The sequence below is a fragment of the Symphalangus syndactylus genome, chromosome 21, assembly GCF_028878055.3.
Source record: "Symphalangus syndactylus isolate Jambi chromosome 21, NHGRI_mSymSyn1-v2.1_pri, whole genome shotgun sequence".
NCBI classification, from domain to species: Eukaryota; Metazoa; Chordata; class Mammalia; order Primates; family Hylobatidae; genus Symphalangus; species Symphalangus syndactylus.
In genome coordinates, this window is record NC_072443.2 from 24683808 (window position 1) to 24700976 (window position 17169).

A 17169-nucleotide genomic window follows, 5' to 3' on the forward strand; every position below is an offset into this window, starting at 1 on the left:
AAGCTCCTTAAGACAAAAATCACTTTTTAATTTGAGAAATAAAGATTAGAAATTTTAATGAAAATCTCACAGGGTAGCTTTACTGGGTACCAAAAAGGTTATTAAGTACTATTGCCAAATTTTAATGGATAACGAAGGACAGTTCCACTAAATCTGAGATGTACAACTTACTCTTTCAATTTTTGGCACATATTCTATACAGCTGTTAAAATCTGAACATATTATGACCTTATTAGAGACAAAACAATAAATTTCTATGCAAATAGAAAAAAGAGTAGAAATTTAGATGCACAATGAGTCCTCTGGCTTTATGAGAGTTAATAGCTTCATCTGTCCAGGAAGGAGTTAGAAACCCACTAATATGTTTGAAACATAGCTTTATCACAAACACTGTTTAAACAAAACACAGAATAACATGACAATTTCAAGCAGGTTATATGGCAAATAAATGTTCTCAAGTAGATTCATGGATGACTGCTTCTCTTAAAAACAACAGTTAAGAGTCTTCATAATTTCAAGAAGAGTTGAATGGCCATCAAGAATGACACTTGTCACAAGAAACAAACTGAAACTCTAGGTTTGACAATAAGCAAAAGAAGCTTGTTGAAAACGCTGTGTATCAACATTACCTAATGTTGTTGAGGCCTCAGGTCTAACAGTGACAGGTTCTAGGACTGTAGCAGGAACTGACCAAAACAACATGTAAATCAAAGAGATTTTTAAACATATGAGAAGTTAGAACACTCACATGCAAACAAATTTTACTGGTATGTCAATTCTTCCAGAAAAACAAAGAAAAAAATTAACTTCTTAACTGAGGGGAAGAATGTGTGTTTGTTCATTGATGGTTTGGCCAAACTATAGGCATGGTGAGTCTCAGGCTTAGCTTTTGAACTATCTTGAGTAGGTTAAAGAAGTCAACATGAAATTCTATTAAGCTTTTAACTAATGAATTCTGATATGGAAAACTGCACTGGAAAACATTTTAATGCATTTATCTCACATATACTTAGAAATTATCTTAAAAGATACAATTACTCTGTACTTCTGAACACTAGCGCTTATTATGTATAAGTAAACATGGATACAAGAGACAGTTCATATGTTTGAAACCGATATAAAAAATTAATCATTGAAGTGGACTATGTTCATCTTGCCAAGAACTCATCTATAGACAGAGTTTGAGACCTATGTCCAAACCATGACACCTAAGAGAACAGGGTGGTCACTCAGCCTATAATAATCAGTAGAGCATCTGTCTGCCCTCAGCCCAGAATAAGTGGAAATAAAAGACTTTTGATGTCTCTGTATCAAATCTAAGCTTCTGACTCAGGTCCTCAAAATCCTTCTTCATCTGGCTTGATGTACCCTTCCAAATGCACCATCATCAACAGTCATATATGACCATCTAGAAGGAGTCCGTCTAGACTGGACTGCCTTTCTAGCTGACCCAACACATGTGGTCCTTCTGCCCTAGTTCATTCTTCCCTCCATTCATCCAAATCCTCAGTGGGCCCAAGGTCTAAGTCCAGCCCACCTCGATCTTTTCTTTTGAGATAAAACACAAAGATCATCACTTTATGTTTGTGTCAGGCGAACATATCTTCATGATTATGTAAAATCATGAAAAATCTTCATGCAGAGAGGGCATACTTCATGAAGTAAAATCATGAAAAATCTTCATGCAGTAAAATAACTCTCCTAAAGCTGACGTATCACCCATTGTTGCCAGCGTGGGAATGGGAATATGCAAGGCACTTACAGTTATGTTTACTTGAACTGAATATGTTGGCTCTGCTAAAGAAGTTCTACCTTTAAGATGTGAATGGAATTTGACAGTAAAAAATATACTAACTATGTGATTTCAAAGAAAAGTCTCACATAGAAATAAGATATGCTGGCACCAGTTGGGTCTCACCCACACATTATTCTCCTTGAAAGCTGAGCAGATGGTACTGATGATGCCTCATGCCCTCATGCTTAGGGAGAATAAGACCTGTTGCTGCTCAGCATCGGCACTGCTTCAGTCCCCACTGCGACAGACTGCCAGGGATCACCCTTAAATCAAGGAATCACAGATTTACCGGGTTTGGTCTCAGGTGCCTGAGGGCTCGGTGTAGTTTTAGGTCTGGGACGTGGAGGGCGGGTTCTTTTTGATGTTTTGGTAGCTGAAGGAAGAAAAAGCCTTGTGTTACTCTAGGTCTTATGATTCTGGATACTGAGGAAAGGTTTTTCCAAAACTTGTCAGATCTCCTATAGTTCCAGGAACTTCAGTTGTTTTTAGTTTGACTTTTTCATTCCTTTTATAACATGTGTCATTTTATCATTGATGGTACTTTTCAGGCAAATTCATGTATATAGTCAAGTTGCTCACTCAAGGAGTGAAGATTAGCACTTGTATTGAGAAACTTACAGAACTTCCTTGCTGGGGAAAAAGAAAATGATTGGGGCAGAGTACTCAATGAGAAGGGATAGGAAGTTAGGGTCACATTAAGGAAGAGGCTTATAATTTAAGATTTCAGACTTCAGTAATTCCCTAGTTGTCAAACTAGTAATAAAACATATCATTACTTAAAGCACTAATAAAGAAAGAAACATACTGGACTTTTTTTTTTAAATTTAGAAACTCAGATGTGCAAAGGAGAGTAAGAATAGCTGTTATTGCCGATCAGCTTAGATAAGAAATAGATCCCAATTTGTTTTAAACTCAATGTTAATATAGAACTCTGCAAATGAAGCATGGGATGACATGATAATTTCAAATGTGCCACATGGCAGGTAAATATTTTGAGTTAAGCCTGGCTCTCATAAAAACAACAGGAAACTTGTTTTTAGGAGGCTTCAGTATTCTTCAGATGATAGAAATAGTTGAATAGTCACAGGCAGTGATGTTTGTTATTTCATAGAGGAAGACATGCCATGTTATAGGGATGAAGACTGAATGGACTGTGCAACAAACAGCAAAAGCACTTGGCAAGCAGCCAGGTAATTGTAGGATCGTTACCTAAGGTTGTTGCAGGGATCTCAGTTCTAAAAGTAACAGGCTCAAGGTCTGTAACAGGAACTGAGTAAGATAAACAAAAGAGATGGTAAAAAATGTGTGGGAGCTATAGTATTCACATCAAAATGTATCTTACTTGTGTAACACTGCCTCTAGGATAATTAAACATTTCTGGGAAGGGCATTAGGACTGAATTATATTTCCACTCCCACCCCCAACATATCAAATTCATACGTCAAAGCCCTAATCCTCATAGCGAGACCTTTAAAGAGATAATTAAGTTTAAATGAGGTCGTAAGGGTAGAACTCTACTTCAACAGGACTGATGGACTCATACGAAAGAGAGACATGAGCTGCACACACAGAGGAAAGGCTGTGTGAGGATACAGTGAGAAGGTGGCCATCTGCAAGACAAGGAGAGAGGCCTCAAGAGAAACCACACTTGTAGACACATTGATCTTGGACTTCCAGCCTCCAGAGTTGTGAGAAATAGACTTCCGTCATTGAAGCCACCTAATTTATACTGCTTCGTAATGGCAGCCCTTTTTCAAATGGAAATTAATTTTTTTTTTGTCTAGACTTGGCCGAACTATATCAAGTACACCATCTCATGAGACGGTCATCATCTTTGGTCTCTGTTTAGCACTACATGAGGCAAACAATTCCTGTAGTGATGGTGTTTATCTGAATATAATATGGAAGACTTTAGGATGTTTTAAGGCATTTACTTAAATATGTTTCTAATAATTCTCAAGAAGCACGTGAAAAACTAATTTGCACTTTAGTGATGCTGAATAAAGAGAACATGTACTATATGTTTATCAAATTATGGTTGCAGGAAAAAGTGATGAAATATCCAAATGGTCATCACACAAATAACTAAAAATGACTGATGATCTTGCTGGGAACTCCAGTTTGGAAAGAACTTTTCACTTCTGTCAAAACAAAAGCACTCAAGATGCTGGGTAAGGGGTGGCCACTCAGTCTGTGGCATCCAGTAAGTCATTGTCCACGCTTAGCAGAGGGAAAACATGATCTAGTGTGGAAGAAAGATTTTCGATGCTCATGAGAACAATGTCAGGCTCAATGAATGAGACATTCAAGCCCTCCATCCACTTTCCATGGCGTCATCCAAATGCAGAATTACCAACAAAAATGTTTTGGCTGACCCTAGAAGCAGGATCTCTGCCCTTTCTGGTCGCCTCTATTTATATCCAGTTTTTTCATCTTTGTTCATTCTCACCTTCCTATTTGTGCAAATTGTGATGTGACTTCAAGACCCAAATTCTTTCCTGGCTCTATTGAAATCCAAATTCATTTTTTACTTTAAGACCCTATAATAAGTCTAACACTTAACATTTATATTCCCAAGAAAAATCTTTAATTTGCAAAAACACCCTGGCTTATTCTCATTCTCTAGGCTTTTCACGTGGGAAAAGTTTTTGTGTTCAACTAGCCTGCAGACTGCGAAGTAAAACATGTCTCCTACTACAAAAAGGGAAGATCCTGCAGGTCTTTTCTAAACTGACTCCTTGTCAACCATGAGGGGGTAACAACACTCTGGACTCCCACACTAAGGGGTATGTAAGTCTATTATTTCTATCAGTGACAGGCTCCTAAGCTCCATAAACCAAAGACCCTATACTTATCTGGTGTAGTCTCAAGAGTAGCCAGACAAGGAGTGGTATTAAGTTTGTGCTGTGAATGATATGTTCAATGGGAGGTTTTTGGAGGTAGACGAAGACAACCTTCAGTTATTTTAAATCTTATGCTTCTGCACATCATAGACTTAAAAAAAATCTTTAGCTTTTCCAAAGCTTGGTAGATTTTCCTGAACTTCAGAAAATATATCCTTCTAATGCAAAAATTTTGCTCCTACTATACTTTATCTTCTTCTGTTAAGATACTTCAATAACAAATTTGCAAATATGCAAATTTGACAGATTAAATAAAGTTATTAATTCAGATACTTAGGATTAATATGTTTATCACATTCTCCTAGAGTGCCCTGCCTGGATTAAAAAGATTATAAATCATCCAGATTATGATGGGGACTAGGGGGGATTCAATTTATACTAAGGATAGAGTTTATTATTTAAATCTACTAGCCTTGATCACATTATCTGTTGATTAATTCACTAAAAATATTACTCATACATTAACAAAATAACAAAAATAACAGGCAGATTAAAAAGGTAGATGTTTGGGAATGGTTGTAAGTGCGATAAAAAAACAAACAAAAATATAAACCCCCAGAAAAGGAAAAAAATGAAAAGGGAGGTGTATAAGGGATATATAAAGAAACTTCTGTGTTATAGCCTGGTTAGCGTAGATCAGGTAGGAGACATGTGTTACTTCTATGTTACAGCCTGGTTAGCGTAGATCAGGTCAGAACCTCGTAAGAATATGTGAAATCTCCCTTAATAGAGAACTCTGGTTAAGCCAGAAACAAAATGAGATGATAAACATTTTAAGTTAAAGACCAGGAAAGATCCCAAACTAGATTCAGATATAGCTCTCTTATGAGCAAGAGGCAACTTGTTTTATGCATGTTCAACCATTACAAAACCAAAAATGTAATTGAATGGCAATATACAGTGGAATAAGCTTGACAGCAGAAAAAGCACTTGCTGAAGATCAAAAAGTGGCATTACCGAATGTTGTCCCTGGAGCCTCTTTTATAGGAGAAACTGGTTCAAAGATTGTACCAGGAACTGGCCAAAATAATAAAAATAAAACACCAACAAAACATTAAAAATTTATAAAAACTCAGAACATTCAAAAAGAATTTTACCAGGTCACGACATATCTGTCCAGAGCACAAAGCAAACACAATTAGCCTCCTGAGCTGAGAGAAAATGGCACCTCTGTCCTTGGGTACCAATTCATCTCTAGGAGGAATGGTCATTTACTTTGTAGTCAGATAATTCAGATAACGGTCCATGTGAAGTGTCCCAGGAGTTTTTCTCATTCTTTGGTGATCTGAACCTAACAGAGCATAGTAGACCATACACATTTTGCTGAAAACTCATCTTTGGAACAAGACCATGAGCTTTGTCCAACGTGAGTATTTAAGAGGACAAGAAGAGGGCCAGCCCCTCAGTCTGTGGTATACAGCTGGGCAACACCCAGAGAAAGCCTGACAGCACAGGGATGCAGATGATGCCTACCTGAAATCCAAACGCCTCAGGCCAGCATTCAAGACCCCTTCTCACTTAGCTGCAGACACCTCAATGAAATGTTCTGATCAACACCTAGAAGCCTGACAGCCTCTGGTGGTCGGAGAAACTGCCTCCTCAGACTGGTTTCCATACATTCCCTGCCTTTCTGAATTTCTCTATTACTCTTCCCCAAGAATGATTTTCCCCTGAGAATGATTTTTCTGTTTTTAAGTGGTTGTAAAAAAAAGAAAAGAGTTGGAATCAACCCAAATGTCCAACAACGATAGACTGGATTAAGAAAATGTGGCACATATACACCATGGAATACTATGCAGCCATAAAAAATGATGAGTTCGTGTCCTTTGTAGAGACATGGATGAAACTGGAAAACATCATTCTCAGTAAACTATCGCAAGGACAAAAAACCAAACACCGCATGTTCTCACTCATAGGTGGGAATTGAACAATGAGAACTCATGGACACAGGAAGGGGAACATCACACTCCGGGGACTGTTGTGGGGTGGGGGGAGGGGGGAGGGACAGCATTAGGAGATACACCTAATGCTAAATGACGAGTTAATGGGTGCAGGAAATCAACATGGCACATGGATACATATGTAACAAACCTGCACATTGTGCACATGTACCCTAAAACCCTAAAGTATAATAATAAAAAAAAAAAAAAAAAAAAAAAAGAAGAAGAAAATACTACAGGGACTATATGGCCCAGAAAGCCTAGAAAATTTACTATCTGGCTCTGTCTAGAAAATGTTTGCCAACTCCTGCCTTAGATCCTTATTTGTGACTCACATGACTCCTATAGTTAACAAGAAATAATCTCCCACTTGCATGAACCTATGTTCCTTCTCTGGCTGTTTCACTTTATCATACATTCAACATTGAAAGGATGAAGAGAATTGAGTGAGAAGTAAATTAAATAGATGCTGAGAGAGAAGCATAAGGAATTTGGCTACCACATCATCTCCCCAGCCCTGTTCCACATTGCCTAGTCTGATGTGGGATCAGCTGCTGACCGTGCCCACCTACTTCTTTCTCTTTGGGTCCCACTGGGGTGGGCTGCTAGGATTCCTCAAGCATGACCTACAAATTTACCCAGTTCAGTGTGAAGCTCTTCAGGACTCAGTGTGGTTTTAGGTTTGGGATGTGGACGACGAGTTCGTTGAGGCACTTTGGGAGCTAAAGGAAGAAAACTTCGGGTTAATACAGCATGCTTGGTTCCAGAAGCTGTGGATAAGATTATGCTTGTTATAATTTCTTGACTTCCAAGAAATGTTTCTTTTGGGTTTGAAATATTTGCCCCTATTTCAATAAAGTGTCTCTTTTTATCATGTAGCTTTTTCTGAAGAATAAAAATCACATAGAAATATGAGTTTATTGATGATATTTCAAGGAGCTTCTCACAGGGATTCCTGAATGAAGAACAAGTTCTAAAACCTTGCTGAGTTATGGCGGTGAGGGGGGTAGGTATAGGGTGATTTTATATTTGTGATGGTACTTATAATTTAAATTTACCAACCTTGGGCATATTTTACTCTTTACTTGGGAAAATTTTACTCTTTACTGAAACAAGAACACATCCTTACCCCCAAATGGCTATATATATATATATATATATATATATATATATATATATATATATATATATATAATGCAGACAGCAAAAATGTAGACATTTAGATCTGCAAGAGAACTATGTCACACCGTAGTAGCTGTGCCGATTTACTCAGCCTAGATCAGGGACAGACACCTTCACCCCCACCCTCCAGTGATTATATTTGAAACTCAGTAACAAAGAATGTGGTTAAAATGTTATGTGGGAGCAAGACGTGGGTAATTCAAAGTCATTACATTGCAATATATAAACCGACCCTAAGTTCATGCTTGGCTCTTTTATCATACAAGTATATATATATATATATATATATATATATATATATACTCATATATATAAAGAAGTAATGAATGATAGAGGATAACACAGAAGCCTTGTGAAGTGGGAGAAGCTGTGGTTATGATGGTGATGAATGGGTTTGAAATGAGCAGGAGAGGCAGATGTTGATGGACATAACATGCCATTACCTACTGTTGTCCCTGGAGCCTCAGTTCTAAGAACTGGTTCGAGGATTGTGGCAGGAACTGATCAAAAGTAATAAAAGAAACCAAAGAGATTTTGTGAATGCATGAAATGTCGGAACATTCATCTTACCACTAAAAATCAGATTTCTAAGGCTGCAAAATTAATTCTTAATATCATAACTCAAAAGAAAGTGGATGTATTTTTTTTCCTTTGAATATTTCTCCAAACTTTAATCAGGCACTCATTTGACTCAGAAGATAGTCAGCAATAGCCTTTAGACTTTGCTGAGCATCTCACTGAGGTCAATAGTAAGATCTTGTTGTTGGTTAACCATCTGATTCTAATCAACACTAGAAAAGCTGGCCAGTCATTTTCTTAGAAAAAGATACGGTAACGACTAGAACTTTTGTGGAAGCCAAAAAACCAAAGAGCACTCATTATAAGCAGTAATCAATAATGATAGATAGAATAAACATTTACACTTGAAAGCAAACACAGTGTAGCAGAGAGCCCCTATGGTGATTCCCAGTGGTTTCTGCCTCTGGTGTTAACACCTTTGTGTCATCTCTTCCCCTTGAGTGTGTGCTGGATCTCTGACATCTTTTTAACCAATAAAATAAGGCAAAGGTGATGGGTGTCACTCCGTTGAATAGGTGCATGTGCTGGGGGTGTGTCTGCCATGCTAGCACAAGAGAGAGAGAGACAGGGAGGGAAAGAGAGAGGATGAGAAGGAGAGGATGGATTATATAAAGGTGTTAACTCCAGGAGCAGGGAATCATTGGGAGGTTGCCCTTGAGTTTGTGCACCACACATATTAACAGCCAAAAGGAAGCTGAGACTACACTCATTAAGAGACTAGGTCTTTATAAATACAGCCGTACTTAACATAAGTAGCTGAAGAACCAACTCTCAGTTTTTGGTATCATTGGGCTGGGTATCTTCAGGTCTAAGAACAGAAAAAGCACGATCCTGTGCAGAAGTAGGGATCACTGAAGCCCCCTAGATCAAATTTAGCTCTTGAGCAGACATCCCAGGTCCCTTTAATTCATCACTGAACAGCAGGGTATCAACGAGTCATCCTCTGTCTGGTGAGCCAGCTTCAACACATTCCCTGCTTATCAGCCTCTGTTCCCTCATCCCTCTACTCATCCAGTTTCTATGCTGGTTTCTAATTATCCTGGACATTTTCCTCCTCTAAATATTTGCCATGCTTCTAGGAGGTGGCATTTATACCATGCAAGAAATTATATTTGCATAAACATGCTGCCTCATATTCATTTCTAACTGGTTATGCAGGAACAGCTTTTGTTTACAACTACAGTGTAAACTGATTGGGAAAGAAAACATTCTTCCCACTTCTGATGTATGGACTAATATGGCTTTGGGGAATTAGAAGTGACTTAACAAAAGTAGTCAATTTAAATGATTGTGCTGGCCCAATACTGAGCAGCTTTATCTTTAAGACAGGAATGAAATAAAAGAGCAAGAAGAGTAAATAATCATCAGCAGAGAAGATCCCTATAAAGGAAGCAAGAGGTGCTAAGCTATTCATGTTCTCCTCACTAACCAGTAGCTTTTACTCTTAAGAGATACATAAGGCACGACACAATGGATTGTATGTACATAGAACTTACAGTCCCAATCATGGTAGACTGCTTGGATTCTACAAAACAGAAACTACATATTTACCCAGTTTAGTCTGAGGTACTTCTGGATGGGGCGTGGTTTTAGGTTTGGGATGTGGACGACGGGTTCTTTTTGTTGTTGTTGGAGCTGAAGGAAGAAAATTTAGGATTAATATGGTGCTGATGGCTCCATTTACTGTGAATAGGATGACATAGCTATAAGTTTTAAAATACTTGTTAGAGTTTGAGTTGACAGAACTTTGTCACTTTGGTTTGAAATTTTCTCCTTCAGTATCTTAATAGGTTTTCTTTGATAACTGAAAGTTCTCCAGAGACAAAAATTATACATATAATTACATTTAAGAAACGAACATTAGAAACTATCATTATTTTCTTGAAAGTGTCTCTAATCCAAATCACTGCTTAACTCTGATGGTGTGAGAGAGGTTCTAACCAACCCTGCACTATTCACTTATAATTTAAGATAACTAGGCTTGGGCAAATTTTCCACTTGGTAATTTACTAGACTAAGTATATAAAATTCACAGAAACATCAATAAAGCAAAAAAACTACATAGAACTTGAAAAACAGAAAGGTGCGTAAAGAAACTTCATGATATCATCATTTGATACTGCATTGGTGCTCTAAGGAATATATGGGGAATTGTAGTTGGATCTTGGCTCTAAGAGTATTGTTCAGAGACTCGAACATGACACAATTTCAAGCTGGGCTGTGGAGCAGATAGCTGTTTTGAATTAAGTCCTTGCATATTTCTTTAAAAAGAAAGCTTTCCATATTTTAAGATGAATACTGTAATGAGATGACAACAAAAGATGGTACCATAGCCTATATAGCACCACAGCGAAATCTGACAATGAGTAAGAAAAAGCACTTGCTGAAGGACATAGAGAGTCATTACCTGAAGATGTCCCAGGAGTAATAGGTCCAAAGTCTGTAGCAAGAAATGATCAAAAGCAATTTTAAAAAGAAATAAATGTTAAACACACGAGAAAATCCATCATGCTCTTGAAAAGTGAACTTTACCATTATAGCATTGGTTCTATAGCCACAAAGCAAACATTTTGAAGTTCTCAAGTAAGGGTACATATTTATTTGCTTCTATGAAACAGATATAACCTTAGCATCTGTAACATGGTTAGCTACCAGTTTTTCTTATTTTTATATTATCTGATAATACAGTAGAAAACACTGCTTAGAAAAATCTTAGGACATCTAATAATGTTATGTTTAAAAATTAGGAAAAACTAATGTGAAAGTATAGTTACACTATAAACTGGAAAACAAAGCCCTAGTTCATGATAGATGCAATTACTGATACGTTTAAGCACATACACTGATGAATGACTATAACAGATAATGCTCTTCTTTGTTGAGAGTGCACTTTGGAAAAAGACCAAGACCCCTGTTCAAACAAAGGCATACAAAGAACCCGATATAGAGGGTCATTCAATCCGTCGAACTTGTTAGTGCATCTCTTTGTTATCAGGACAGAAAAGGCCTGACCCCTCGGTTAGGAGAGCGTGCTGGAGCCAATTGGCTCAAATCCAATCATCAAAGTCAGGCATTGGAAGTGCTCTTTGTAGACCTACCAAAAGCAGCATTACCGTCCAACTAAAAGAACTTTGCCTTTCTTACAATCAGGTTGCACTTGCAGTTCCTATCCTTCCAATGTCACCACCACACGACACCTTCCTGCCTCTGTTTATATGATTCCTACCCATCCACCAATAAATCTACAGGCTCTACAGATTTCAAGGTCCACAAGAGGAGCTCTTGCTCTGTTGCCCAGGCTAGAGTGCAAGGGTGCAATTGTAGCTCACTGCAGTCTTGACTTCCCGGGCTCAAGCGATCCTCCCACCTCATTCACCCAAGTAGTTAGGGCTACAGGCGCATGTCACCATACCTGGCTAATTTTTCTTAAATTTTTTGTAGAAATGGAGTTCTCCCTAAAGGTTCACATTACACTTATCAGCCCACAGATGTTTTGCTTCTCTAAGAATTAATGATGTGCCTAACAGTTGGTAAAATTTAATAAATATTTGCTTTTCCTCACATTCCTGTATATCCGTTATGAAGAGTCTCACACAGGTAAGTCATTTGTTTTTTTCTAAAATATTCCTCACAGATACAAACGTTCAAAATGTGTGACAGGTTGAACTAAATATGCTAACTAGACACCTAATCAGGTCAGTTTCTGCTGAGCTGAGGAATCAAAGAGAAAAGTGTAATTGAATGTCAGAGAAGCAAGTAAAATTCCCAGGCACCAAGGAGGTCCTCACGCAAGCAGCATGAGGAAGTCACAGGTATCGCCAGAGCACTGTGTTGGTAGCAGCTGCTTTCCATGACTTGGGCCTTCACCCCAAGGGTCAAGTGGGTTATAAGGTGGCATCTTAAACTGCCACCCCCATGCCACATCCAATGGGATGCCACCGGGACAAGGAACCACATATTATTTACCTAGTTTGGTCTGCGGTGTCTCTGGGCGTGGCGTGGTTTTATGTTTGGGACGTGGACGACGCGTTCTTGTTCGTTGCGATGTTTTTGGAGCTAAAGAAAGGAAACTGGTTATTGTAGTCTTATGACTCCAGACACCAAAGAAAGGATTACACATGATTCTAGGTTTTCTAAAGTTTTCCTAAGTCTTGAGAAATTTGTCTCTTTGGTTTAGAAGTTTCTTCTGATCATCTATATGCAAAAATATGTATTTTTGGTCTACTGACAGGTCTTTTGAGACAGATGGAATATATGTAATTTTAAAAAATAAACTGCAACTTTATTATTAGTTGCTGGTATAGGATTTTCAAAGAGGGCCCAGACCCAAGGGAAGTCAGACATAGGCACGTAGACATCGCATCAGAGAGGGACCCAGGCCCGCCTGCTTTTGGGAGAGGATACTAAGAAATTACTTGGCTCAGACACACATTCCATTCCAAGTTATTAGTATAAGCACATTTCGTTTTCTAAAATAGTTGGTAGACAATAAAAATTCTCTGTATATCTTAAAACAACAGAAAGTAAGATGCCCACAGAATTATAATTGATATTTGTCAGGCAGACATTCCTAATTGTATTTGAAATTCAGTTTGAACATAGAACACTACTGGAGCAGAATCACAGGCTCTGTCAAGCATTAATAAAGCTGGATAATATGGGAAAAATGGGACACAGACACTGTTCTCTAGTGGCGTACGGGCTTATAACCAAGTAACTTGTTTTAAGCACTTTCAATACATTCAAAATGAAGAATATAGTTCAATGACAAGAGGATGATGAGAAAATCTTATGAAAGAAAAAACCCTTAGCCCAAATAGTGATGGAATAGACTAGACAATGAGCAGAAAAAACTCATACTTAAAGACATAAGAGGTCATTACCTAATGTTGTCGCTGCAGCCTCAGTTCTCACAGTTACAGGCTCAATGTCTGTGGTGGGAACTAACCAAAAGCAATACAATAAACAATGGAGATTAAGAAATACAGAAAAAGAAAGTTATTTTGAAAACGAATCTTCTTAACCCTTTAATGTTTTAAATGCATTTCTGAACTCTGGGAAAACATTATTTGTTTTCTCCTAACTAGCCAAACTATCATATCCTTTTATTTCACAAAATATCCATACCCTTTGCATCCCTATAAGGGCAATGAAAAATATTTTTCTGTATTTCATTATCTGATTCCAACAACATAAAAAACCTGGATCCAAGAAAATCTTAGTTGTCCAATATGCAATTTTAAAGTACTCTAAAAATTTGTTGTAAAAGCTTCCATTGGTATTTAAAAAGTTTTCACCACCATTATTAATTTGTTTTGAGAGTGGTAGTTGTGAGGAGAATTAGAAAAATGTTCTCAGTCTATTTACTGGAGATTTGTGAGAGTTGTGCAAAATTCTTGTACTTTTTATTTGTAATATATGTGATATTGCTTCTTACTCTGCCTCCTTGTTCATTTATTTCAAATGGCTAATTAGGAGATAATTATTCAAGTAGAAAACAGAGATAATTAAGAAAAAGGTCTAAAAGGTAATGATACAACTTTTGTCTAGATAAAAAGGATTTCTATAACATTCTGAAGTTGATTATACAGATATAAAATTAATCAAGAATTGTAACTCTCTGGCATTAGCATCTCCATTTATCTTTCACTAAACCCAGAAGGCTAAATGTCCCATTCGAACATCTCATCCTCAAAAACTCTTTAGGCATTTATAGAGAGGCTGATTTGCCCTTATTGCTCAAGACATCATAGCACAAAGTTGGTTTAAGCCACCACTGAGAGCATCTTCAGAACTAAAGGCATATATAATAGAAGAGATGGAGGAAGTCAGGACAACAGGATGACAACAATATTTATAACTAATTGTCTTCAAACAAAACAGAGAATCCTGATTTTGTTTGGAATTTTGCATCGCAAGATGAGTTTAGCAACAGAAAGATCAATTTGGATATGAATAATGTGGAACAGGAAGAAAGGACTTTTGCGAGAAAGAAACAGTTATGTACCATCATGAGCTCCTTATAAACACATGGAGGACAAACTCCAACCAGCTTTTTCATTGTTCCCCTCCCACATCCATAAATTGTACCCACACAGAAGCAGAGGTTTCAAAAAATTTTCTGATTTGAAAGATGGATATAGACAGAGTGACTGTGACTCAAGCAATCCGAATGTCTCTGAAGGTGATCGAAGAAAGAATAACAATTATGTGTTACAAGCCGAGCAGCAGATGTAAGCATGCCTAATGATGTTAAAAAGGCCCCCGTTGAAAATAGTAAACAATTTTTAAAAACGAAAACAAAAATGGTGAATGACAATTGTGCATACTATAGCTAATGAAAAAAGAGATGAGAGGGGCAAGCTCAGAGAAACATTGGCCAAGAAGGAAGAAAGCATCATTACCTATGGCCATCAAGGGAGCTTCAGTTTCAGATGGAACAGGCTCAGAGACTGCATAATAAAAAATAAACAGATATAAGTAATAAAAGCAAGGAAGTCTAAACTTTTGGGTGCTCACTGGTGTTTAATACAGGGGACACAGAGTCTAGTTTATTCTAAGTTAATATAAATTGCCTTCTTGATAGGCTTATTTATTATGTGAGATGCTTCTTAGCAAGTTAAAATTTTATACTAATTGGAATCTTGGGAGAAAATTTCAACTGCAAAACAGATGGATTCTGAGAACTGTTATATAAGTATCTTCTTATGTGGTAGAAAATTACTCAGTTAACAGTTACTGTTTAAAATGTTGGCCGGGCACGTTGGCTCATGCCTGTAATCTCAGCACTTTGGGAGGCCAAGGCAGGTGGATCACCTGAGCTCAGGAGTTCAAAAGACCAGCCTGGCCAACATGGTGAAACCCCGTCTCTACTAAAAATACAAAAATTAGCCTGGTGTGGTGGCGGGTGCCTGTAGTCCCAGCTACTGAGGAGGTGTAGGCAGGAGAATCGCTTGAACCTGGGAGGCAGAGGTTTCAGTGAGCCAGCTGGTTGCACCACTGCACTCCAACCTGCGTGACAGAGCGAGACTCCATCTCTAAATAAAAAAATACAATACAATACAATAAAATAAAATGTCAATAGAGTATTTTAGAGGAAGCTAATCCCTGACTAGCAAGTCTTCTTTTCAGTTGTGCCTATAAATGAAGAACAGTGTCAGCCTTCTGTGTGTACTAACAGTAGTTACTAAAATCACTTTCAAAAATGTTTCAGATACAGAAAACTCAGGCTTCTGTTCATTACAAATTCAGAAAATAGGCCTAAAAAAGCTTCAAGAAAATGAAATGCCAGCCAATCAGGTATAAAATTTGCTAATTTCCTACATATTGACTTGTTCATTTCGCACTTGAAACATCAGTGTGGCTACTTGGAGAAGATAATGAACAAAATTATGGTATTTGGGTTTCTATGATTTATATGATATGACAGATTGGAAACATTTTCAGCAATGTTTCCAAAGAAAATCCTGTTAAGCTAAAGCACTGGAAATTATGTTTACCGGATTTAGTTGGTGGCATGTCTGGTTCTGCTGTGGTTTGGGGTTTAGGAAGTAATTGTTTTGGTGGTTTTAAACCTGAAGAAAATTAGAGTGCCATAATTAGTGTTACAGCTGAGATGTGAATGTGAAGATTAATGTTACTTACACATTGTTTTCCTATTTATAGATCAAGGCATTGAAAGTAATGATTACCAGGCTGAATTTGAGGTGCATCTGGTCTGTGTGTGGTTTTAGGTCTCTCAGATGGTTTTGAGGCTAAAGAAAAAGGTATCAAAATTACCAAAATGGGTCATGGCTGTGACTGTCAAAATTAAGAACAAGTATGTAGAACAAAGACACTATATAAATTCAATGAATCTATAAAAATTTCTGGGGTGTGGGAAGGGTGAAAAGGGTGTCTATTTTAACTACACACTAGCATAATTAGTTTTTCCAGAAAGGAAAATTAATCACTAAATGCTCAAAATGTGTTTTTGAGCAAAAGTAATGAGTACCGTCATAAGACTTTTTCCTATATAAATAATTTCAAAATAGACAAAGTATATTGGTTCTATGTCTTTGATCAAAAGGTTTTCTTCGGTATACAAACAGTAAGGTAGAAATCTGATTGCTTAGGAGGCGATCTGGAAGTAATCCATAAACATTTGAAATTACACACGAGAAATAATGTTATATGGCTGCCAATGTCTGGGATTTTCCAAAGTAAAGCCATGATAGATTTTGAAAGCTAAGAAACTATAATGAAATGATTATAATCAAACAGTATTAGTAGTAAAAACAATAAAACCAGCTTGGGACTTTTAATGCTGTCAAGTTCCAAAGACCATCACTAGTTTTACACTGGACTCTAGATCAAGAACGATCTTGGTAACTCTAGCTATCCAAACCTTCTCAAAAACATTTTTCAAAGAAACAGAAAAGCCGAAGAAGCCATTCTTTCATGCAACTTTTTTAAAAAAAGAAAGTCTTAGAAGTTGAATCAGTAAAGCAATGAAATGCTAACCATGGCACTGGAGTAAAATTTTGCCATTTGTTCAGTTCAGGATGAGCACAGAGGTCCCTGTCTGAGAAGGAGTTGATGGCTTTCTCAACCCCACGACACATATAGGGCAGACAGAAGGTCAGCAGAGAACCAGGAAGTTGTATCCAAGACCACAGACCTTCCCTAAATGAGCACACTGGATTGTTTTAGAACTCTCCTGTCTTTAGGATCTTCAGACCCAGACAGTAAAGGTGAGGAAAAGCATGGGATGAAACTGTGATGAGGTGGT

At 37.5% G+C, this 17169-nt stretch overlaps 1 protein-coding gene across 13 annotated transcripts in view; it reads right to left on the reverse strand.

The window, feature by feature from the left end:
• The window catches only part of ABI3BP (ABI family member 3 binding protein), a 246050-nt gene that overhangs the window by 73130 nt on the left and 155751 nt on the right, over positions 1 to 17169 (reverse strand). For 5 of the 13 annotated variants that reach the window (XM_055259014.2, XM_055259011.2, XM_055259013.2 and 2 more), the window contains 13 exons: positions 16091 to 16153; positions 15899 to 15973; positions 14804 to 14851; positions 13283 to 13342; positions 12366 to 12455; positions 10807 to 10839; positions 9951 to 10034; positions 8264 to 8320; positions 7277 to 7360; positions 5656 to 5715; positions 3005 to 3064; positions 2085 to 2168; positions 630 to 686 (listed from right to left, as the gene is read on the reverse strand). The exons of 2 other annotated variants lie outside the window; for them this stretch is intronic. In XM_055259014.2, coding sequence (XP_055114989.2) covers positions 630 to 686; positions 2085 to 2168; positions 3005 to 3064; positions 5656 to 5715; positions 7277 to 7360; positions 8264 to 8320; positions 9951 to 10034; positions 10807 to 10839; positions 12366 to 12455; positions 13283 to 13342; positions 14804 to 14851; positions 15899 to 15973; positions 16091 to 16153 — 855 coding nt within the window. The remainder of the gene's footprint in view (positions 1 to 629; positions 687 to 2084; positions 2169 to 3004; positions 3065 to 5655; positions 5716 to 7276; positions 7361 to 8263; positions 8321 to 9950; positions 10035 to 10806; positions 10840 to 12365; positions 12456 to 13282; positions 13343 to 14803; positions 14852 to 15898; positions 15974 to 16090; positions 16154 to 17169) is intronic. 6 more of the 13 variants (XM_055259016.2, XM_055259022.2, XM_055259015.2 and 3 more) reach the window with 5 other exon arrangements.